The 20,952-nt window shown below is 41.1% G+C and overlaps 1 protein-coding gene across 3 annotated transcripts in view; it reads left to right on the top strand.

Annotated features, from left to right (window-relative positions):
* LOC122558539 (Golgi apparatus protein 1-like) overlaps positions 1 to 20,952 on the top strand; it is a 143,427-nt gene that overhangs the window by 46,806 nt on the left and 75,669 nt on the right. For all 3 annotated transcript variants that reach the window (XM_087996028.1, XM_043707238.2, XM_043707237.2), the window contains exons 4-5: positions 770 to 985; positions 14,182 to 14,367. In XM_087996028.1, the coding sequence (XP_087852154.1) occupies positions 770 to 985; positions 14,182 to 14,367 (402 nt within the window). The remainder of the gene's footprint in view (positions 1 to 769; positions 986 to 14,181; positions 14,368 to 20,952) is intronic.

The following is a 20,952-nucleotide window of genomic DNA, read 5'->3' as shown; positions in this document are numbered from 1 at the left end:
GCTGCCTGACCTGCTGTGTTTTACCAGTGTCACACTTTTTTGACTCTGATCTCCACCTCTGCAGTCCTCACTTTCTCCTTGACCTTAGTACTGCCTCATTCAGTGTCAGCTACCAAAGTGTCCTCTGACATTCTCTTTTTTATATGCCATTTGGGGCTCCCTGATTCAGCCAGATTAAAGGTTCATATTCTATGCAGTCCAGCTGGCTGGTCTCATTCCAATCACTACAAAGCTCATTGTTGAACCAGTATGTTACATATGAAGTGGCAGTCTGGCAGATGCTTTATCTAAATCTAATCTCTGAAGCTAAGAGCAGTCAGTCGTTTATGGATATAGTTCCTTTTGAACTGAATTTAACTTAATCTAAGATTCTTTGAAATTACGCAGTCTTTTATAAGCAATAGGGTGAAGTACCAACAGCATCAATTGGGGATTTCCAATTCATCCTGTGGCACTACCTTGAGACTGCTGCCAAGCACATTTAAAGTCTGGCATAGTAAACTGACTTTAGAAGAAAGTCTTACTGTCCTGCTGTCTTATTTTACAGAATGTCCATATGATTACTACTTAAGAATGCGATAGCTTCAAATTGAAGGTTCCTCAATAGGTTGTTTTTGGTGCTTTTATAATTACTTGTTCCAACTTTGTTGAGCAGTTAAAAATCTTGACCCTTGACTGTGATATCAATAAAGTTGAATGCAAGACATTTCGAGACATTGCAATGATACATTTAGCTGTGTTTTCTTTCAATCCCTGTTCGTCTATCTAGGTGAAGGAGTGTGCTGATCAGGAACCGGGGAAAGGCTACGTCATCTCCTGTTTGATTGAGCATCGTGCAAACATTACTGAATACCAGTGTCGCCAGTTCATAACCAAAATGACAGCCATAATTTTCAGTGACTACCAGCTCATCTGTGGTTTCATGGATAGCTGCAAGAATGATATCAACCAGCTCAAGTGTGGCAGCATTCGGCCTGGCGAGAAGGTACTGCCCTGGCTTCGTTGCTAGGACTGCAAGTCAAAATCTAAATTAGAATTGTTGTGTTAATTTGCTTGTATATTTGGTTTGTGTTGATTTCATGATACTATTGATTCCAAAACGTTATAGCGAGAATATACTTGAGTTAAAGAATTAGCAGTTCGACCATTTTCACCTGAACAGTTGAGCTTGATTAGCAGGGGGATGGGATCCTGACAAGTTCTTCAGGGATAAGATGCTGAGATGGAATTAGAAATGAAAATACCAGTTAGTGAATCTGGAAGTCAGAAGTAAAACAGGCTATACAAAGCAGCTGTGAGTTCAGCAGGGCTAAATGGAATATATTTGAATGCAGGGACCCTGAGGAATAAGACAGATGATCTGGGGACGCAGCATGTGGGAGTATGATATCATAGCTATGACTGAAACTTGGCTGAAAGATGGGTGGGTTTGGCAGCTCAGTGTTCCAGGTTATAGGCTTTTCAGATGAGAGAGAGGGGCAGCATTGCAATGTTGATCAAGGAATCAATTATAGCAGCAAGGAGGGAGGATGCCTTGGAAGGGTTGTCAAGTGAGGCCATTTTGGTAGAAGAAAGACGAATGGAGCGACCAATGGGTGTGTAACAGGCCCCAAACAGACATGGAGCGATAGAGGATCAATTATGTAACCAAATTTCAGTGATGTGTAAAATAATAAGGCCAGAATATGGAATTTTACCTATCTAAATCTTAACTTGCCCTTTAGTGGGCAAATTCGAGGAGATGCATTCTTCGCTTGGATCCAGCAGAATGTTATAGCCAGTACACAGAAAGCCCAACAATGAATGGGACAGTTTTGGGCCAGATACTTAAAAATAAGATCAGACATGGGGAAGGCATTTTTGTAGGTCAGTGTTTAGAGAATAAGGATAGGGTGGGAATAAAAGCTCGAAACTGGAGGAAGAATAACTTCATGATAATATATGATTTGGTCCAAGTGTACTGGGAGTAATTATTTGCAGATAAACTGTCAGAGCAACAGGAAGCATTAAAGGAAGAAATAATGAGAATATGGAGGAAATAAGTTATGGGAAAAATAAAGGGTGAGACCTAGTTTGGAGAACCCTAGATGTCAAGTGGCATAAAAGTTGAGATAAAGAAATACAGAAGTCTGTGGCAGACTGCCAAGGGCTGATTTGGGCAGATCCCCTAGAGGAGTATAAAAATGCTGAGGGAAAATTAAAGTGGAAATTGGGAAAACCAAGAGTGTGGTAACTAGAATGGCATACAATGCTCCAGCTGTGGTCTAACCCAGCGCCCATCATAACCTTTTGTGCTATAGCATTCAATAGCTCAACTAATAAAGGCGAGTATCCTATACAACTCCTTTTACTTTCCTATCCATTCCGTCCTGTTTCCTACAAAGATCATGTAAATCATGGTCCCACAGATCCCATGTAAAAGTCAACCCCTTATTTTTGGTCATATAATCTGGAATTTTGCACATATCTAGTGTAAAAGTTGACCCTAGTTCTTCACAGATAACAGATCAACGTTTGAGTCAGTGTGCTGACTGTCACGTCCTGCTCCAGCTTTCCAATCAACTGGTTGCTCCGCTTCCGGTTTTCCAGTCCATTGGCTGTTTTGTTCCACTCCGGGCTTTCAGAATTATCATAATTTGTTGTTTATTTCTCTTTATTCATTTAGAGATCAATTGGGCTTCTGCTAATGATACGGTATGAATTTCAGCCTCTCAATGAGGGGTGCGTAGGTTGTTACCATACATTAGCATTAAATGCTGTACTTTTCTATATTCTAAAAGTAGTATCTTTGTAATAGTCTATGTAAATTTAACATTAAAAAGTAGTCCAAAAAAATTCTGTTACTCGAGTATGTACAATATCTATGAACTTACTGATACAATCTCCTATATTCATGTTTAAATAATGTGGCTTACATCAACTGCATTTCCACATCCACAGAACTGGTGACATGCTCAAAACATTCAGTCAAATTTGCTGGGCATGACAACCCCCAGACTCATGCTTACTATGCTTGATTAATTCTCATCTCTTCAATGATGATTAATGTTGTCTCTCAGGATCTTTTCCAGAAGTTTCTGTACCGTTCTTTGGTTCCCTGTTCCCTCCCTCTTACCCTCCTTGAATAATGATACCATATTAGTGGTCTCCCAATCTTCCCCATCTTTTCATATGAATTTTGAAAATGAATGTCAAAGTCCTTGTGATCTCCTTGCTTGCCTCCTGAGCAGCCCCTGAGCCATCTCATCTAGGCCAAGAGAGTTATCTGACTTTAAACCTGGTGAAATCACTTGTACCTCTTCTCTCTTAATTGTAATTCATTCACATTTATCACAGTATCCCCTCTGACTTATATATCTCCTGAGTTTTGAGAAGATTTGTAGCTCTGGTTGAGGTTCTGGATGTAAGTTTACTCGCTGAGCTGGAAGGTTCGTTTCAGATATTTTGTCACCATACTGGTAACATCATCAGTGAGCCTCCAGTGAAGCACTGGTGTTAATGACCTTTTTTCTATTTGTGTTTCGGTTTCCTTGGGTTGATGTCATTCTATACCTACGTTGTTCTTGGTAGTGAATACAGATAACCCTTCCACCACCTTTTCAGGAACATATTAGTTTTGCAGTCTCAATATGACTCTTCAGAACTGAAAAGGGAGGTAGTAAAGTGAACTGCTTTAGAATGTTGGAAAGGATGAGGAAGAGAAAGTGGAGAGAAGGGGATGTCAAGTAGAAGGCTCATGGGTGAAAGATTCAAAATTTCAGGTGTCACAAAATGCAAAGGGCAAGGTAATGGTTGTGGAGGAGCAAGGTTTGTCGAGAGGAAGTGGTCATGGGAGGTCTTCATGGCAGAATGTGGGTTGGCTGTGCAGAAAGTAAAATCAAGAAAGTTGGTGGTTGGGAACATGTATTGGTTTATTGAGATGTATCATGAGCTCAGGTGAAACCAAGGAGTTTTCTTTTTTATCTCTAGTGTGAGTTAATGAGAGCAAAAAAAGACATTTACCTGAGACCAGTAATTACACAGCCTATGCCTCTGTCTTAGACAAACCAGTCAGTCATGCTGGTGAAATGTGGCGAAATGTTAGTTAGCCTTGGTAATGTTTGATCCAAATGTTAACCATTATCATTCAGGTTGAGTTCAAGAAATGCATGAATATATTTATGGACAACCTAGCTAAATGCGGGAGGATTCCAAGGATGTGCTGAGAAGTCAAATGAACTGAGTTGGGAGGAGTCCCATGAGGCACACAAGCACAGACCTGTTCAACTAAATTACCAGTTTCTCTGCAGTAAATTGGAGTGCCTTTGACAGCATTTTTCACTTTATTTCGAAACACTTGTTCTGGAAAAGTAATTGTAGTGAAATGCCGATAGAGTTTGTTCTTCACTTTTCTTTTGAAAGATAGCATCCTTTTCTTATTTCATATCCTAATCTCGGGTGCCTGAGCTCTGTAGATGAGTAGATAGGAGGCCTGCTAGAACGACCAAGCGGTGTAGCTCTTGTATTAAAAATCTGATCACGGTTCCACTCACAGTGAATTGACTTTAACTCGGGATGCTTGTGTGATTACATATGCTCTGTGGGGAATACTGTGTGCTTTTCGTTTTGGTGTTCTAAGTATTTTGCATTTAGATTAGATTACTTAGTGTGGAAACAGGCCCTTCGGCCCAACAAGTCCACGCCGAAGCGCAACCCAGCCATACCCCTACATTTACCCCTACCTAACACTACGGGCAATTTAGCATGGCCAATTCACCTGACCTGCACATCTTTGGACTGTGGGAGGAAACCGGAGCACCCAGAGGAAACTCATGCAGACACGGGGAGAACGTGCAAACCCCACACAGTCAGTCGCCTGAGGTGGGAATTGAACCCGGGTCTCAGGCGCTGTGAGGCAGCAGTGCTAACCACTGTGCCACCGTGCCGTCCACAGATTATAAGTCAGAAGTAGGTCGATGTTCCTGCTCCTCGGATGCTGTCTGAACTGCTGTGCTTTTCCAGCATCACTGTAATCCAGAATTTGGTTTCCAGCATCTGCAGTCATTGTTTTTACCCAGGTGAGACTTGAACCTCTGCTTCCTTGGTCAAAGGAGGGGACAGTAGCACTGCTTCACAAGAGTTCTTCCTTTATTGTATTTTGTCATTAGAAGTTGTTCGAGTACAGAAGTAACAAAGTTTCATAAAATGGATCTCTTTCATGGAAGACTTATTTAGTATTCTGTGAACCTGATGGTCAGTTACAGATTCCCAATTTTTTTTTTAAAGATATAAGCAATTGTTGCCAATTGTCTGAAGACATGACAGGAGGGGTTGTTCACTTTAACTAAGAATGGAGTCATGTGGCAAATGCACAAGTCATTGCCAGCTGATGCCATGATAAAACGTCATATTTGGTAACCATGATGTGGAGGTGCTGATGTTGGACTGGGGTGTACAGGGTCAGAAGTCAGATGACACCAGGTCATAGTCCCAACAGGTTTATTTGAAATCGTCAGGTGGGGCAACACTCCGAAAGCTTGTTATTTCCAACAGTGGCCATATTGCTTAGAGTAGTTTGGGACCAATTTCTTACTTTGGATTGCGTTTTTATCACTTATTTTTAATCTACTTTTCAGAATGTTTTTGTCTCTGTGTCCTGATTATGCCCATTTAAAAGAGCAGTTAAGATTTCCCATTGGGAAAACCAGTTGCATCTTGAAACTTAATGTATTAATTGATGAGATGCCTTTTGGAACTACAATTGCTCAGCAACAGGTATATCCCGTTTTGAGTCCCTGATGAACTGCAAATAGGTTTAATTCCTTGCTCTAATGTCTAATCTAATTTCAAGTGTGCAACATCAACGCTGTGGACGAGGCTGTGCCATTAACACATGAACTTGTAAATTACAGTTTGGTACTGAGCAAACATCTCTTTGTAGCATGCTAAACATGAAACACTGACACCAGTTTATTTGAAAGTAGATAAATTAGAGATCTTTCTGCCTTTTAATGCCTGCTTTTTGTTAGCCTGTCTGAAACAAAGGATCATAGAGGTTTTATGGTATGGAAAGAGGCATCTCAGCCCATCGTGTCTGCACTGGTCATTGAGTCTCTGTCTAATCTAATCCCTTTTCGAGGACTTGACCTGTAGTCTTTTATACTATTGCATTTCAAATGTCCATCTATATATTTTGAAATGTCCTCAGGTTTCCTGCCCCTACCACACTTTAAGGTAATGAATTCCAGATATCCACAATCCTCTGAGCAATTTTTTTCCCTCAAATTACCTCTGCTCCTCCTCTTTAGATTAAAATTGTGCTCCCTGGTTATTGACTCCTCTCCTAAAGGAAACAATCTCCCGCTATCTTCTCTATCTAGGCCCCTCGAGAACTTTATACACCTCAAATCAGATCACCTTCCTCCACCTTCTCTGCTCTCAGGAAGATGGCCCATCTAGTCTATCATTATAGCAGGATTGCTCCAGTCCAGGCATCATCTTGGCGAATCTGTTCTGCACCTTGTCCACAGCAATCATATCCTTAATCAGAACTGAACATAGTACTCCAGCTAGGCCTAATGTTATATGCAGCTCCATCATAACATCCTTGCTCTTGCCTTTATTCATCAAGGCAGTTAATGTAAGTATCCCACATACCTTGTTATTTCTTTATCTACGTGACTTGTTGCCTCTGAGGATCTATGGACATGCATGTCCCACTGAATCTCCTAGGGTTCTGCCATTCACTGTATGTTCCCTGTATTGTTCATCTTCCCTATTGCATCACCTTCACTATTCAGGATTAAATTCCATTTGCCATTGCTGAGCCCAAATGACCAGCCCCTCTCTATCGTCCTATCAGCTCAGGCTTTCCTGCCTGTTATTTACGACACCATCCATTTTGTGCCATCTGTGAATGTATTGTCAGTACTCATACATTTATTTCTACATTGATAATCTACACAACAAACAGCAAGGGACCCAGCACAAAATTAGGTACACCACTGGATACAGACTTCCAGTCACGAAAACACCCTTAAACTATCTCCCTCTGGTTCCTTGTTACTAAAGCAATTTACCAAATTGCCTTGCATTCCATGGGCTCTTAACTTCTTTAACCAGTCTGCCATACAAAATCTTGTAAAAGTGGATAGGTGGTCTTTGTAGATCCCATCAATAGCATTAACCTCATCTAAATGCTTTGTCAGTGCCTCAAAAAAATTAACTTGTCATGGTGGAACAGTCGTTAGTACTGCTGCCTCACAGTGCCAGGGATCTGGGTGACTGTCTGTGTGGGTATCCTCTGGGTAGTCTGGTTTCTTGCCACCGTCCAAAGCTGTGCAGGTTGGGTGGGTTGGCCATGCTAAATTACCCCGTGGTGCCCAGGGATGTGCAGGGCTAGGTGTACAGTATTAGCTATGGTAAATGTTTGGTTATGGGGGATAGTGTGGGTGGGATGCTGTTTTGGAGGGTCAGTACAGATTTAATCGGTGAAATGGTCACCTGCTGCAGTGTAGGGATTCTGTGTCCTGTGAATGTCCTTTTAGTGTCCTTGTGTAACCTGCAAACTTGGAAATTACAGTTTGGTACTGAGCAAACATCTCTTTGTAGCATGCTAAACATGAAACACTGACACCAGTTTATTTGAAAGTAGATAAATTAGAGTTCTTTCTGCCTTTTAATGCCTGCTTTTTGTTAGCCTGTCTGAAACAAAGGATCATAGAGGTTTTATGGTATGGAAAGAGGCATCTCAGCCCATCGTGTCTGCACTTAAACATCAAGATCCAAATCATTAATATGTATCAGGAAAAACAGGGATCCCAGTACCAACCGCTGGGGTCTCCACTACAAATTTTCTTCCAGCCTGAAAAATAACCATTGGCCATGACACTGTTTTCTGCCACTCAGTCAATTTTGTATCCATGTTGCCTTTGTCCCTTTTATACCATGACTTCGAACTTTGCTGAAGACTTTTGTGACGCACAACATCAAATGCCTTCTGTAAACTCTTGGAAAGTCATTCTTCTGTATCCCCAAAGCCAGTTTCGTGAGTTCACCTATCTGCACCAAAAATTACCAATTAATCAATATTTGCAGGCAAAAACTTGCATGGCAACCCAAAAATAATTATACGTAGTGTGTTGTGGGTGGCCATACAGTCTTGTGGGAAATGAGCAGCAATGAACATAAATTTGAGTGCCCACTCCAATATCCCCTCTTCCTAACCCATGCTTGGATGCTCTCAGCATCCCCCTCCTCTTTCTACGTCTTATGAAGTTGGTTGTGTGCATCATGCTCACGCGATGTTGCCCTTTGTGTTATTATGATGGCTCCCAAGTGAGTGGTTGTGCTAGTTCAAGAAGGTGGTGATGGAGTTTAGTGACAAGTAAAAAGCGTTGCAAAATGGTATGTTGACTGATACTGTGGGCCATGAGTTTAGTCTTAATGGGACGACTGTGTTTTATAAATATTCTATTTAAGTATTAACATAATTTCAGTAATATCAATTGTTTTAACCCAACAAAATCAAAAGTAGTCATAATCTTGGAGTCTGGGGACCTAACTCTATTTTTACCATAAGTTATTAAGCTCTGCACTTGTGAATTCATCATTCACTGGAGTTCTTAGGAACGGAACCCTTGCTGGTATGGAGGAATAACTGTTTGCCTCTTACAGATTGGTTAAACATTATATCCCCTTGAGAAATCTATGCTATCTCTTCCTCATAAACCGATATTTTCCCACAGAACTTCTGATTCTCTGCCAAATAATTGTTTCCGAAAGTTTCCCTACTACTGAAGTTCAACTGACTGATCTGTAATTTCCAGGATTGGTTATTCAACCTTTCTTTGAACAAGCCTGTAGCGTTGGTATTTCTCTGGTCTTTCTGGCACCACCCCGGGGTCTAGGGAAGACTGAAATATTGTGGCCAGGCCCTTCAGATGTCTACTGTCACTTATTTATATCATTGGATGCATCTTGCCCACCTCTGGTTCCTTTTTAACTTTAAGTGCCAACAATCTATCCAGGACTTTTTCCTTATTAGTTTTGACCCTTTCTGGTGAGAGCGTTTCTTCCTCTGACACCATAGCCTGGATAACGTCCGCTTCTGCAAAGACAGATGAAACTTATTCATATAATAACACAGCTATGCCCCCATCTCCATCTTTGAATCCCCTTTTTAATCAGCCCCCTGCCTCCTTTAACCACTTACTTGTTATTTACATGCCTTTTGAAGGCTTTAGGATTTCCCTTTGTTACTTGTAGCCTTCTTTTACCATTCCTTTTTATTTTGTTTGCTGATTCACCACCTCCCCAACCAACCAAACCTTCAGTATTCCAGTGATTCTCAAATGCATTTTCCTCCTTAGTCCCCATCCTAAGCACACCATTTTTGAATGTTAATTTCTACCTCCTTGGTCACTCAGGAAACTCTGGATTTCTTTTGTCTGTCATTTTATATTAGAGGGAATGTACCTCGTCTGTATCCATACCAGTTACTAATCTTCCTGCTAATGTCTTAGTCCAGTCAAGCCTCCTGAACCCTGTTCAAGCCTCATTGTTCCCTGCCAGTTGATTCTTCTTGCTGTGGATTGTTGCATGTCATTCACCACCATTGACCTGAAGTATATGATTCAATGATCGCTGTCTCTGAAATGTTCCCCCTATCGAAGTTAAACAACTGGACTGAGTTTCTGGGCTTATCCTTGCAATCTTAATCAAGGGTGTAACATTTGAGTTCTACAGTCTTGCAGCACCGTCTTTGTTTCTAAAGATGTTTGGAAGATTATGAACAATGCCTGAGTAATTCTCATCATTACTTCCCTCAGTATCTTGGATGAGTCTTTTCTGATTGTGAAGACTTATTTGCTCATTTAATTCTTTCTCATTGTCATGTGTTAGACCATCCAGCATCTAATTTACCTTCTCCTCCTCTAATAATTGGGGGCATCTTCTTTCTTAGAATCATAGAATCCCAACAGTGTGGAAGCAGGCCATTTGTCCCATAGAGTTCACACTGTCTCTCCAAACAGCATCCGACCCAACCTACTCCCTGTAACCCTGTATTTCCTATTGCTAATTCACCTGGCATGCACTTTTCTGGACACTGTGGGCAATTTAGCATCACCAGTCCACCTAATCTGCATGTCTTTGGACTAAGGCAGGAACTGAAGTACCTGGAGGAAACCCATACAGATATGGGAAGAATGTGCAAATTCCACACTGAACGTTGCCTGAGGCTGGAACTGAACCTAGGCCCCCAGTGCTGTGATGCAGCAGTGCTAACTGTGTTGCCCCAATGGTTTTGGAAAAAAAATTCTTTTTTCAAGAAAAAGAATTTCTTGGAAAATACCAATGCACAATATTTCCTTAGTACCTCAACAAATCCTCTTAACTTCATGCAGGCATCCTTTTTTGGACACCAATGTTATGAAGTTGAAAGTATGTACTATACCTTTAAGAGAGACAATAATGTTCTGAACTGAAAGATTACAAGTACCTGTGCATATGACTAGATGGTAGTCCCAGAGTGTAGTGTAAAATTGAAAATATGTAATATTTGGCTGTGAAAAGATACTCGAGTTTTGGTTGCTGTTTTGACAACAATTTGAATTTAACCAATTAGTTTAAATTATCCTCAGGATACTAAAACCCAATCGAGTTTGGTTCGATGTTGGCAAAACAATAAATTCAGTGAGGCGATCTGATGTTTGGGTGTATAAGAATGCAGACATTTTAAAAATTGGTTAGAGAGCAGCTGCTGTGGAGAGAGAAACTCCTGGAGAGCCTATTGCCCATCTGGCTCTTTCTCTCAAGAAATTAATCGATCAAAAGTACCTTTTCATGTGCAACATACTCACAGTAAAAAGAAATAAGACAACCGGGGGAGATCTTCAGCCGGAAGACACAGAAGAAGACAGAGTGAGAGATTTTGAAATTAAGTTGATGTAATTTTAAGAAGTGTCTTATTGGAACAGCAAAGGTTTACCTCCATTTCATAACAATAATTAACCTGATTTTTTATTTTTAATTACCATTCGCAATTTGTATGTCTTGAGAAGGTTGTTGGGTTCCTTTTTAGATTAACTAAAAGTCTCCTCTTATTCATTGTTTGTTTCTCTTTCTTCATTTATTTTCCGTTGATCTTGGTACATTTGGCTTCCTTCTCAACTGTACTGTCAATTTAATGCATGTCAAATGCACTTTTGTTTGCTTCATTTCAATCTTGCTTATGTTTCTTGCATTGTGGGAACCTGCCTTCTTTAATGGCAATCCCTTGATCAGTTGCAGTTTTCCCTGCCACTCTTCACCCAGGTAAAAGGGAATCAAACTATTCCCACCCTATTGATACTAATCTTCTCACAATTATTGATGTTTTCTAAATTTCTTCTTGCCCTTTTCCATAGTGAATATAAACCTTAGAAGAGGAAGAAATAGAAATAGAAGGTCATTTGGCTGCTGGAATCTGCTCCACTGTTGTGTACAATTATGGCTCATCTGCTTAAGGTCTTCTCTCTAGTTTCCTGCTAATTTCAGCCCCCATCCATAACCACCATTACTACCACTGGTAAATATTGACTGCCTTGTAGACCAAAATCTGTTAAACTTGACCTTCACTACTGTCATGGCCCAGGTTTCTCTGCTCTAAGGGAAGGAAGTCCAAAAGAAAAATGACCCTCAGAGTAGAAATTCCTCCTCCTGTCTGCTTAAATGAAAAATGTTCTTTTCAGATAGTGTCCTTAGTTCTGGACACCCAAGAAAGGAAACAGTCTCTTGGCATCTATCTGTCAAGACCTCTAAGAATCTTTTATCAGTTCATACAAGATACCCTCTCATTCTAAATCATTTGTCCTTGCTTGTAAGGCAGCATCCAAGGAGCAGGAGAATCAACGTTTCGGGCATTTCCTGAAGAAGGGCTTACACCCGAAACGTCGATTCTCCTGCTCCTTGGATGCTGCCTGACCTGCTGTGCTTTTCCAACAACACATTTTTCAACTCTGATCTCCAGCATCTGCAGTCCTCTCTTTCTCCTCCTTTGTTGTAAGACATGTGGGCGGCACGGTGGCACAGTGGTTAGCACTGCTGCTTCACAGCGCCAGAGACCCGGGTTCAATACCCGCCTCAGGCGACTGACTGTGTGGAGTTTGCACGTTCTCCCCGTGTCTGCGTGGGTTTCCTCCGGGTGCTCCGGTTTCCTCCCACAGTCTAAAGATGTGCAGGTCAGGTGAATTGGCCATGGGAAATTGCCCATAGTGTTAGGTAAGGGGTAAATGTAGGGGTATGGGTGGGTTGCGGTTTGGTGGGGCGGTGTGGACTTGTTGGGCCGAAGGGCCTGTTTCCACACTGTAAGTAATCTAATCTAATCTAATGATTAGATTCCTGGGATGAATCTTCTCTGGACTCCTTCCAGTGCAAATATATCCCTCCTTAAGCACAGTTATCTGGTGCCAGTTCAACGGTGTTATAACTTTTGTTTTATGCTTAATTCCTTTGTAATAAACGTTAATTACTTGCTCTGCCTGCAAGGTTTGTCCTCCCCTTAGTCTCCCTCTGCCCCTCAGCACTCCAGAATAGTTCTGAAGAAGTGTCGTACCGGACTTGAAACATTAATTCTGTTTCCCTCAACAAATACTGCTAGATTGCTAGGTTGGCTGAATTTCTCCAGCATTTCCTGTGTTTGCTGCTTCACTGCTTAGTTGTCACCCATTCCCCCTTCTACCTATTTTTAAGTTGAGGGATGAATGTGTATCTAAAAATACTATTCCCAAACTCCCAACTTTGTAGAGCTTCATACCATTTATGCAGAAAAGATATTGTTAAATTTGAGTGGGTTTGGGGAAGGTTAACCAGGATGTTGCCAGGACTAGAGGGTCTGAGTTATAGGGAGAGGCTGAATAGGCTGAGGCTTTTTACCCCTGGAGCATTGGATACTGAGGGGTGACTTTATAGAGGTTTATAACATAATGAGGGGAATAGATAGGGTGAAGAGGCAAGATCTTTTCTCTCAGGTAGTGAAGTCCAAAACTAGAGGTATTTACGTTTCAGGTGAAAGGAGAAATATTTAAGTATCTGAGAGATAACTTTTTCATGTAGAAGGTGGTGCATATATGGAACGAGCTGCTCCAGGAAGTGGCGGAGAATGGTACAATTACAACATTTAAAAGGCATTTGGATGGGTCCATGAATGGAAGGGCTTGGTGAAATACAGAGCAGCCGCGATTATCCGAACAAGTTGGGTGGGCATTATTTCGTTTAGATAATTAATTATTCGGATAATCGATTTTACCTTAAACAAGGGAAGCCATACTGATCTAATGCTGTGCTCTACTGGAGAATTTGTTTAAATCTATAATTTTAATGAGTCTCTTATTTAAACAAACTAATCTTTGCATTCTACAAAATACAAGTTAAACTGAGAAGGACTTACCATCACATAAATACTGTAAATGAAATCCCAGCATTAAATAAAGTCCTGAACAGCTTCTATGGTCTCAAGAGCACTTGTCAGTTTCCGGGAGCTCAGTGTTGCAATACAAAGACAAAAACACCGCCTCATGCATGTTTTTACATTCTTGGCCATTCTTTTCATGAACGGCCTAGTGACGGGAATATCCTGTACTGTGAAACACTTATTCAAAGGGCTGTGTGACTAACCCTTACCTAAAAAATATCCAGTCACTGATGCTTGAGCTGCTTGTGTTTCTTCGTTTTTGCCAGCATTTTCAGATGTTCTTCAGTACAGGTAAATTGAATACACTTACCTCTTTGTAACGTGTTTGCAGGACCTTGAAATCATCTTCGGATAATCTGAAATTCGGATAATCGAGGTTTCTCTGTATAGACCAAATGCTGGCAAATGGGACTGGGTCAGGTTGGGATATCTGGTCAGTGTAAATGAGTTGGACCGCAAGGTTTGTTTCTGTGCTGTATGACTTAGTTTACTGTTGTTTAATAATTGACTTTTACTGTCTAGATTTCTAGTTAATCCAGCAAATCTAAAGCCCAACGTCTACTAGTGTCACATTTTATGCCTATTTCAATGCTGTTTGGTAGTGTAAAAGAGATCTGTGCTTAGTTGGGAGCAGCATGGTGGTGCTTCTTTCAACTAGCCAGTAAACAATGACATTCAATTAGCTAGTACACGTTGGTTGTCCTGGAGAGATGTGGGACACTTCTAATCTATTTATTCTCTCAAAACAGGATGTGCATTCACAGGGAGAAGTGGTCTCCTGTTTGGAAAAGGCTTTGGTGAGTGAAGACAAGGCGATTTCTGATAATTGTAAGAAGGCCATCCTACGTGTAGCAGAACTCTCTTCAGATGACTTCCACCTCGACAGACACCTGTACTTTTCCTGCAGAGATGATCGAGAACGCTTCTGTGAAGATGTAAGTTGATGTTTCTGTTGCTTGATTTTTACATATTGATAATATGGCCCTCTCACTGAAATTAAAGCCTCAGAGGAAGATACTACATTGGGACTGGGTCAGCTTGGGATATCTGGTCAGTGCAAATGAGTGGAACCGAAGGGTTTGTTTATGTGCTGTATGACTTAGTTTACTGTTTTTTTGATAATTGACTTTTACTGTCTGGATTTGTAGTTTTTCCAGTCAATCTAAAGCCTGACATATATTCGTGTAACATTTTATGCTATAACCTGTGTGTCACGTTGAATCATTTACTTGGTCCAAGTAAACCAAGATTACTTGGCTTGAAAAATAATTAAGCGTTTCGAGAGGAGTTCTGATGACACCGAGGGGGACAAAAGCAGTGAAGGAGATCAAGAACAGGAAGTGCCTGTACATGTTACTGTTTGCTTTCAGTCTGCTTTTATTTTTATTATCCAAATGAAATGTGAAACTTGGCATCTTGTTGAAAGCCCATCTTGAGAAATATTTTGGCACTTTTTATTCAAGGGTGAATTGAACAGATCAGGAACTTGAAAAATGAGTATGTAAAAATAATGATTCATTTTACATCATCCACACCAGAAGTCAAAGTAAAAATGTTCTGTTTTCAGATGTTTTTTGTTTTTTTTCAGGGGCTACCTTTTCATACTCTTAACCCTTCTATTAGGTGACGCAGTCATGATCATAATAAAGTACAATAATGCATTACGAGGAGAGAATGCTGGTTAGCTGGCAAGTGGATTCTGGTGGTGGTGTTGCCATGGGAATGCACCAGTTCGATAATGCCTGGCAGTTAATTTTAGACACAACTTGGTCACTAAACCAGGCAGGTTGACTGAGTGGTCAGACAGACCAGAGAATAGCTGTCACCTGTTTGTTGAGTTGAACTTCAGTGGAAGTGTGATGCTGATTAGGTAGGTCTGAAGGCTGGCACAATGGTAGACTCCCCCACCGTAGACTGGCAGCCAGAACACCTGGATCCAGCAAAAAGGCTCTTCTTGACTTGACTGAGGATGGCTCCTGCATCCCCATATATAATATGCTTCATGCTTCTTGTCTCTACCTTTAGCTCCCAGCTCCCCAGTTCCAGGGAGAGTGACTGATTGTCATATAACAAGCAAATGCAACACACGCAAAACCTAAAAATCAAATGATTTTCAGAGTTGTCTTTATTAATTTTTTTCTCTTCACATAACTGGGTGGTTCAGTGGTTACCACTGCTGCCTCACAACCAGGTTTAATTCCAGCTTGAGGTGAGTTGGCATGTTTTCCCATAGTCTGCATGGGTTTCCGCCCAGTGTTTCATTTTCCTTCCTCAGTTCAAAGGTGTGCAGGTTAGGTTTATCTTGCTTAGTTTTATAATGTCTCTGTAATTGCACCACCAAGGAATTCCACTGAAGTTAATCTGTTCATTTTAAGCTAACAACTTTTATTGTTCTTTGAATTTTCTTTGCTGCTTTTTGGGTAGCATCCTGAAGATGAATTCTCAAAATGTAATAGCAAAAGAACAAAGGATATTTACTGAGGCCCTGCTGTGAATTATGTAGTTAATCTAAATCTATATCAAGGAGGAAAATCAGCCAAAAGAGAGAGAATCAGCAGCAAAACCAGTCAACTGGTGTCACACCTTGCCTTAGAATGATTTGGTATGAGGAAACAACTGATGCAGCAAGGGGATTAGTTGTCTTTAAAAGCAAATCCAATGAAGGGCAATTTGTCCTTGCATGGTGCAGACAGTATGGATGTCAGCAGTTTATATGAATGAATCCTGTTATCATGGCATCAGCGCATGGGCAAATGTATCCTGAAGCCTCTTGAGGCCAGCTAACCTCACAGCCCCATCTGCGCATGTGCAGGAGTTGGTGATCATTTATATAGGAATTTTGTAATTTGGGCAAAATACCCTGCTGTGCTTGTAATTACTGTTGGAGGTATCTAGAGCTGTAGTCAACTTGCAAGTAATATGATCTGTAGCAGTCATTTTATTCCAGGAAAGTCCATTTTATAATTTAATACATTATAACTTTTAGCACAATTTATGATATCTCTTGTGGACCTGACAAGCTATTCACATTCCAATTTTCTTGTCTTTCCCCCCCTACCTGTTAAAATTCATTGTTTAACAGGTTTGCAAGTGTCAATAATTTGAGACAATGGTACCATTGTTGGGGCTTTATGTGTGTAAAAGCAGCAGATCCAGATAGTTAGGTATAGCAAAGGTCACATGGCTGAGTTTTAAATAACTTTATTGTTGAATAAAGATTGCCATTATCAGTGAGCAATTAACTTCCTGGAGACTGCAAGTTTGGACCTACCTGCTGAAAGGTCATACTTTGGGAGCAAGAACCTGTAATAATTAACACTTTGGAAGGTTGCAAATGGACATGGATCATAGAATCCCTACACTGTGGAAACAGGCCATTTGGCCCATCCACACCAACCCTCTGAAGAGCATTCCACTGAGACGTACCTCTTCGCTTATCCTTGGAACCCTGAATTTCCTTTGACAAAATTCACCTCACCTGCACAATCCTGGACACTGAGGCAATTTAGCATGGTCAATCCACCCAACCTGCACATCTTTGGACTGTGGGAGGAATCCGCAGCACCCAGAGGAAACCCATACTGACACAGGGAGTGTATGTAGACTCTACATAGACAGTTTTCCGAGGCTGTAATCGAACCCAGGTCCCTGGTGCTGTGCCGCAGCAGTGCGAACAGCAGACCCACCATGCCTCCCGACATGGCATGTGATGACATCTGGAGTTTGTAGATTTTCACTCATTCAGTGTTTGTGCTCCAATTTAACTAATGTTGTAACAGGACCCAGTAGGTGTATTGGGTTTAGGTTTACAGAAGGCACTTCACAAGGCACCACATCAAAGCTCATTGTGGAAAATATAATCTAATAGCTTCTTGGCAAGAATAATAGGTTGGTTGGCTAACAGGAAGCACAGTAGAAGTAATTGGGTCATTTTTAGGCTGGTGGGAGGTAATGAGTGGTGTTCACAGGGGATTGGTGCTGGAGCCTCAACTCTTCACAGTTAATATAAATGATTTGGATGAAAGGACTGAAGATACTGTAGATAAATTTGAATAGACCAAGGTAGAAAAGTGAGTTGTGACAGCCAGCTTGGAGAGGGATGTCACAGAATCAGGGAATTGTTACAGTGCAGAGGAAGGCCATTTGGCACATTGTCTCTCCACTGGCTCTTCGAATAAACATTATTGCCTATTGCCAATTTCCTATTCGATTCATTAATGATGATTTATGGCTACTAATTTTAGTGTTTTCTCACAAATTGAAACATCATCGGTACATTGACATCATCAAACCCATTGATAACTTCCAACTTCTCCTTCAGACCACTTCTAAGCCTTGCCTTTTCTAAATCAAGAAGCTTATCATTGTTGATGGGTGTAGAACCTTTCAATTCTGATGTTTGAATAAATTTATTTGCATGTTCTCTAGTATCTTTATATTATTTCCATAATATGGAGACCAGAATTGATCATAGTACAGCACTGTGGCTTACCAAGCTTCTGCACAATTTAATATAATGTCATTGACTTTTAATTGTGTCCCTTGACAATTGTAATCCGATGCTGTGATTGCACTTTGAAAGCTTTATTAACCTGTCTTGCTTTTTTTTGGTCTTTGCCTGCCTTTATTGTTTGATCTCTTCACTCCTCCATCCCACTTAGATTCTTATTTTCTCAATATTGTATTCATTCCTTATTTTTCCAACCAAAATAAAACCATGTGTATGTTAAAGTGGATTTGCCAATTTCACAGCCATTCTGCAAAATTATTGGCATTGTTAGTGTATCTTGTTGCAGCCTGTAGCTCCCAAATTTGGTGCCATCCACAAACTTTGCAATTACCTTTCAGATTCCTGAGTCCACAACTTTTATGTAAATTGTTTAGGTTAATGGTTCATAGTGGAAACCATATTCTAGAAAACATTATTGCTTTCATTAATGTATGACCAACATTGTTGCTAAAAATCTTAATTAATTAGGTTCCTTCAGTGTATAAGTAAGCCAACAACTTCTCAGGAGTAATCAAGCAAAATAGATATCAGAATAAAGGCAACTTTTAGCTTATTTTAAGAAGGGCCTTAAATGTAAATATTTTGGAATTTTTTTTCTTCTTTCATGGGATACGGGCACTGCTGGCGAGACCAACGTGTTGAATTAGGTGACTTGCTCATCCACATTCACTGTGGATCCAGAGTCAGGTATAGGCTAAAATCTGCCAAATGGAAGATTTTCTGCTTAAGATGATTTCTGGGCAAGGTGAGTTTTCACGACACTTCATGATAGAAATGGCAGTATTACTGACACAACCTTTTAATTCTAGATTTATTCATGGAATTCAAGTTCCATTACCTGCCATGGTAGGATGTGAACAAATGTCATCAGAGTATCAGCCTGGCTTCTGGATTACTATTCTTGTGACAATGCCATCACCACCTTACCTAACAGGGACAACAGTGCTAAAATCTGTGGAGTTGAGAGATGATGCTAATTGCTGATTTTGAGAGGTGTAAGAAGTCAGAGGATTAAATCCTGCTCTGTAGCTTCTCATTTTGCTCTTTTGCTGACGAGGCCAGGGAAAGAGAAAAAGATAATTTGATAGGATGCTTGATTGAGTGGTACATTATAATCTATTAAAATTGAGCATTGACAATGTTTTTGAAATCTGGTATAATTGGGAATGCTGAAGGATGTGGACATATTTTGTATGTAAGAGTCAAAGCTGGGAGTTGGGAAATGCAAGGCTTGGATAAATACCATTTTCAGTCAAAAAGTGTGGTGCTGGGAACACCAGAAGGCCAGACAGCACCTGAGGAGGAGGAGAATCGCTAAACCCTTCATCAGGAATGTGGAGTCGGGGAAGGGGCCTGAACGATAAATAGGAGGATGTGGTGAGGTTCCTGGGAAGGCGATAGGTAGATGCAAATGGTGGGGTGGGGGTTGATAGTGATAGGTCAGAGGGGAGGGGAGCAATTGGGTGGGAAGGAAGATGGATAGGTAGGACAGTTCAAGAGGATGGTGCCGAGTTGGGATGTTGGATCTGGAAGAGAGTGGGGGGAGGGGAGATGAGTAAACTGGTTCAGTTGATGTTGATACCATGTGGCTGGAGGGTCCCAAGGCAGAGTATAAGGCATTCTTCATCCAGGCATCGGTGCCTTGAATTTGGTGATGGAGGAGGCCCAGAACTTGCATGTCCTTGGCAGAATGGGAGCAGGTGTTGAAGTGGCCAGCCATTGGGTGGTGCGGTTGTTTAGTGCATGTGTCCCAGAGATGTTCTGTGAGTTGGTGCTCTATCTCCCCCATGCACATCTCTGCCAGATGTGGAAGGATCCTTTGGGGCCTTGGACAGAGATCGGAGGGGGGGGGGTACTGGGCACAGATTTTACACATCATCTGGTGGCAAGGGAAGGTGTTGGGAGTGAGGGTTGGTTTGGTGCGGGGTGTGGACTTAATGAGGGAGTCACAGAACACTTGATTCCTGGTTCTTGAATGCTGCCTGACCTGTGGTGATACCGCAGTGCCACGTTTTTTAACCTTGACCTTCGGCATCTGCAGTTCTCACTTTCTCCTGCATACAATTCTCATGATACTGAGATCTCAAAATAAAAGATTCTTTAGTGCAATCTTATAACTGCTGTGTTAAAAATAATTCTGACACATTTAATTTGTGTCTTGATTTCCCTGAAGAACCAAAAGTTAATGCTGATCTCTCTCTTTAACCAGAGGTACCTATTTGCCAAGTAACATTCACACCATCCAAATGCCAGGCAATGATCATTTCCAATAAGAGGTGATCTAACCACTGCACCTTGACATTAACTGGTGTTAGCATCACTGAATCCCCCACTATCATCATCCCTGAGGTTACCACTGATCAGAAACTCAACTGGACTAGCCAAATAAATACAGTGGCGACAAGACCTGGTCAAAAGCTATAAGTACTGTGTGAGTAACTTACCACCTGTCTCCTTAAAGCTTATCGATCTACAAAGTACGAGTTAGCAGTCTGATGAAATATTCCCCACTTCCCTGGCTGAGTGCATCCCCAGTCACAGTCAAAAAGCTTGGCACCATCCAGGACACAGCAATACACTTGATTGGCACCAAATCTACAAGCATTTGCTCCCTCCTCGACTGACGCTCAGTTGCAGCAGTGTGAATGTCTACAAGATCCAAGATCCTTTGATAACTCTGACCAAACCTACAACCACTCCCATCTAGAAGGACAAGGGCAGCTGATGCATGGGAAGGTCACCCTGCATGTTTCCCTCCAAGCCACTCACCATCCTGATTTAGAAATATATTGATGTTCGTTCACTGTCACTGGGTCAAAATCCTGGAATTCCCTCTTGATCAACATTGTGGGTCTACCTAAAGCAAATGGACTGCTGCAGTTCAAGAAGGCAGCTCACTGCCACATTCTCAAGGGCAACTAGGGACAGATACCTATGTCTCATGAATGAATAAATTTTAAAAAGCAATGATCAGAGTACCCAAAGATAGATAGATAGTATAAGGTATTAA

This window comes from Chiloscyllium plagiosum, unplaced genomic scaffold (assembly GCF_037043375.1).
Source record: "Chiloscyllium plagiosum isolate Xiang-an unplaced genomic scaffold, Cpla_swu_hap1 HiC_scaffold_17, whole genome shotgun sequence".
NCBI classification, from domain to species: domain Eukaryota; kingdom Metazoa; phylum Chordata; class Chondrichthyes; order Orectolobiformes; family Hemiscylliidae; genus Chiloscyllium; species Chiloscyllium plagiosum.
The sequence above is the reverse complement of the archived record's forward strand: the minus strand, read 5'-3'. Positions and strand labels throughout refer to the sequence as shown.